Raw genomic sequence first — 4,218 nt, forward strand, 5'->3', positions numbered from 1 at the left:
CTGTACTTGCTGGGATAAAAGTAGTGGGTTGAGGCCTGTGGTAATCGGCGGAAAAAATGCGGCACTCAATAGGAGTGATCAGCAAATCTCAAAACTTTATTGATAGGCACATACATTTATATTGGTGTTAATGAGGCCAATACATATTGCAAAAGGTGAGCTCATTATTGGTTAGTTACTTATCAGCTAACTACGCCTACCTTAGCATGCTTGTGGCTACTATGTTGCAGCTGTCCACATCTTTTCTTCATATTTCTAACTAACCATCCTCTCCCCCATCCTGATGTTGCACCAAGGGCTCAGTGCCCTTGCCAGGTTTGGACACTGTCCGCTGACTCCTATCCTCATCTCCTTCTTGCTTAACTAACGGTATTATATCAGTGTGACCTTTGTCAACTAGCTAGCTGTTCACAAAATCCTCCACAAAAGTTCTCTGTTCTATTCCAGCTCTGGGCTTTTTTCCCATACTGCGTGCGACAAGACTGTAATTTTTATTATAATTATAGTCGCTGTTATCCATCTAATTTTTAAGAAGGCTCCTGTGATTGATAGGACATTCCTTCCCCTCTCACACAGCCCGGCTCCAGCTTTCTGCTCCTTGATGCTCCTCTCTTGAAGCTCTTCGGGGAGGGACTGCCACGACCTAAGTCACCACCTCGGGTCTCTTGATGTGCTCACTGCTGGACAGCCATCCCTCGCAGAACATCTTTCCCTCTCTGCCCAGACCTTCCTGATTCAGGGCAGCATCCCAAATGAGCTCCCAGAGAAGTTTCTGCATGTCACTGCTAGCCAGCGTGTCCCCGTGCTGGTGCAGGAAAGCTTTGTGAACGGCCACTGCTGGGAAAGCAGGCTGAGGTGGCACAAGCAGCTCCTGCACTGCAGTGCAAGTTTCTCAGAGCTCCTGTCACAGCCCCAGCCCTGCTCCCAGCTCTGTGCATTCTACCCCAACAGAAACAGCCACACCAGGCAAGAACTTACTGCTTTTGGAAAAATATTTATTTATCAAGATCAAGAAAACAATAATTGTCTGCTAATACCAAGTATCACTATCACTAAATGTACCACTATCACAAAAACAATCACCATCCTCCAATATTAACTATCACTATCGCTAATACAATCATTGTCCTCTAATATCAAATAACGCTATCATTAAAACAATCACTATCCTCTAATATTAACTATCACTATCATTAAAACAACCACCACCCTCTAATATCAAGTATCCCTATCACTATCACTAAAAGAATCACTACCACTATCACTATTTATGACTATCACTATCACTAATACAATCACCCTCCTCTAATATCAAGTAACGCTATCATTGAAACAATCACTATCCCCTAATATTAACTAACGCTATCATTAAAACCATCACTATCCTCTAATATTAACTATCACTATCATTAAAACAACCACCACCCTCTAATATCAAGTGTCCCTATCACTATCACTAAAAGAATCACTACCACTATCACTATTTATGGCTATCACTATCACTAACCATCTATCACTATCACTAATCTTCATCCTCTAACAGATAGTAGTCCTGCAGGTATTGGTAGGAGAGCCAAGAGGATGCTGTGGGCTGAGGTGACTCCAGGGAAATCCAGTGGTCCCGTGAAGAGGCGTTGTCAGCCAGAGCACAGAAGGAGCAGGTGGGCAGAGGTGACGGGTCTGCGCTCATGTTCTTGTGCAGCTGGGCGAGCTCTGCTGCAAAGAGCTCAGGAAACAGGCGGCAGCTGTCCCTGAACCCGTTGCCTTGGGCTCTCTCGCTGCTTCCTGCTCCTTCTCCTGACTCTGCTTCACCTCTAGGCTGACCACAGCTTTCCCAGGAAGAGTCCCAGTCCTGTCCTGTTGCCTCTTTGTCCTCCTGGCTCCTCCTGTAGAAACAGATTTCCAAGAAGACTCCTCACAGATAGGAATTTGGAGCACAGTTTCCTCAGAGCCCTGCTAGGAGCCGCCTGGGCGCTCCTGCATGCTGCAAAGACTTCCTTGCCAATGGCAGCAATTAATAACTCACCTGTCTCTCTTCAGCAGCTGATGCATGACTAGATAGCCAGACACTGCCCCAAGCAGAAGCAAAGCTGAGGCTGCTACTGTCCCTACTAGGATGTAGTACTTGCTCGGGTCACAGTGTCCAGCAGTCTGGGCTTTTTGCCCACCGGATGACCCTGGCAGGAGAAGAGACAATGCAAGAGTCAGCGTTTGTGCTCTGCACTAGGCATAACCCCACAGTGTGCTTCAGCTGCCCAAGGACTGGCACTGCTAGTGGATCAGAACTGACATCTGATGTTGTCTTCAGAGATGGCTTCCTCTGGCTCTGGTGTCTTAGCATCAGGGACCAAGAGGGATCCCATCAAGCTCTCATGCACAAGAGCCCAGTGTGTGCCAGGGAGCAGCACTGCCCCATCTACTCCTCCGGGCTGCAGGCCCGGGCTGCGTGCTGGGCACCTGCAATTCACCCATGGAGAGCACTGCAGGGATACAGCAGAAATGCTGCTCTTTGCCCAAGACAGCATCTAGCAAGCACTCACCTGAATATTCCTCAGGCTCAGCAAGTGTCCTGGTGTCCTCTGTTGGTTCTCTTTTTTCATGTGAGCCTGGCACACTGTCACTTTCTTCCACAGCTAAGGTCTCCGGCACAGTCTCAGAATCTGTCTCTTCAGAAAAACAAAACATTGCACACATTAACCAGAAGCCACTGCCCCTCAGCACAAGCACGGTACCATGGCCTGGGCATTCCGGCAAGCGGCGCTGACGAGGCCGCTGTCCCCCCCAAGACAGGAGGAATCGACAGCTGGATTTTCTGCAGTGCAACAAGAAGTGCAGACCCAAACCAGCCAAGACTTAACCAAATGACCCACAGAAGGAGTACCTTCAGGTTCCCCCTCACCCTTGGACTCCAGCTTCAACCCGTCCCTGAGCCTGAGCTTTGCAAGGGGCAGCCAAGGCTTGCTCTGATGTCATTGCTGCCTCCATGCTGTGCTGAGCGTGTGGCGAACCCAAATTCAGCACTGGCCTTTGCCCAACATCTGGATGCCAATGTCTGCACAGAGCAGCCCTGGCCAGGAATGCTGCAACTGCAGCAGCAGCTGGAGAAGCCCCTGGCAGTCATCTGGAAGAACAGCTGCGAGCGGAGGCTGTGCTGGACCATCTCTAGGGCTCCCTGCAGGAGCTGTGAAATGGAGTGGGCCTGCAGCAGGACTCTGACTGAGTGCTTCTGCCTGTCCAGGATACAGCACATGCCTACAGGAAGCAAAAGCTCAGCTTCCCGGCTGCCAGGGTTAACAGAGTGGGATATACTAACCAGATGGGGCTTCATGCAAGGCTGCCAGGAGCTCCTCTGGAACATCCGGCAATCCTTCAGGGAACTCTTCAGGAACCTTGTCATCCTTCATCCCTATTGTTAGATTTACAAAAGCACGTTAACCTATGACGGTATTTTTCTCGTGAATAAAACAGGGAAAAGGGGCGCTCCTTTTTGTGAAGGCAGGACAGACTGACTACTCACGCTTGAGGTACCAGCTCGGAGTCAGCACGGTATCTGCCCCTCGCTCAGGGGCTGAAAGAGCACTCTCTGTGTCCACAACTACAAGCAAACACCCACAAGAAGTTACCATCACGTGCACTGCCCTCATGGGCACACCTCAAGGCCTGGATGTGGGAGGCACTGCTAGGGCACGCTCAGGCAGGTCTGCATCCTCACAGCTGCAGGGGGGTCTGGCTGCCCTTGGGACACTGAGCTGGCAGCTCCCACATGAAGGGAAAAGCCGTGGCGTGCCCACACGATCTGTGTGCGGGTCAGCCCTGGAGCCGGGCCAGAAGGCTGGACACCCAGAGCGGAGGGACGGACAGCCACTGCTGAGTGATGGAGAACTGGTGCTGAGCTTCCGGGCCTGGCCCGACCCTCCCCACATCCTTGCTCCTTAGGAAGCTCTCTCCATGCTGCACCCTAAAGCAGCTGCAGCCCCTCACACCTCCCCTGGAGCCTCTGCCCCTCTGCCTGCCCCGTGCTGCCTTCCTGGCTCAGCCATCCCTGCTCCCGGCCCCGCTGCTGCCAGCCAGGGCTGTGTGCTGGCCCCTGCCTTCCTACCTGCTCCCTGCCAAGCTGCTGGAGCACTCTGGGCATTCTGGGCTGGCAGGGCCACGAGAAAGAGCAGCAGGAGGTAGCGGCTCAGGACCATGATCCCCCCTGCTAGCAACACTCTGCTG

At 51.8% G+C, this 4,218-nt stretch overlaps 1 protein-coding gene across 1 annotated transcript; it reads right to left on the bottom strand.

The window, feature by feature from the left end:
• Positions 1-974: 974 nt before the first annotated feature.
• Positions 975-3,837, bottom strand: LOC135307027 (uncharacterized). The gene is made up of 4 exons (XM_064431718.1): positions 3,314-3,837; positions 2,541-2,666; positions 2,027-2,177; positions 975-1,886 (listed from the first exon to the last, which is right to left on the bottom strand). Exons 1-4 carry the CDS (start codon positions 3,402-3,404, stop codon positions 1,523-1,525), a joined length of 732 nt encoding a protein of 243 aa, XP_064287788.1. The 5' UTR covers positions 3,405-3,837; the 3' UTR covers positions 975-1,522.
• Between the last annotated feature and the right edge of the window lie 381 nt (positions 3,838-4,218).

Source organism: Passer domesticus, chromosome 9 (assembly GCF_036417665.1).
Source record: "Passer domesticus isolate bPasDom1 chromosome 9, bPasDom1.hap1, whole genome shotgun sequence".
Taxonomy (NCBI): Eukaryota; Metazoa; Chordata; class Aves; order Passeriformes; family Passeridae; genus Passer; species Passer domesticus.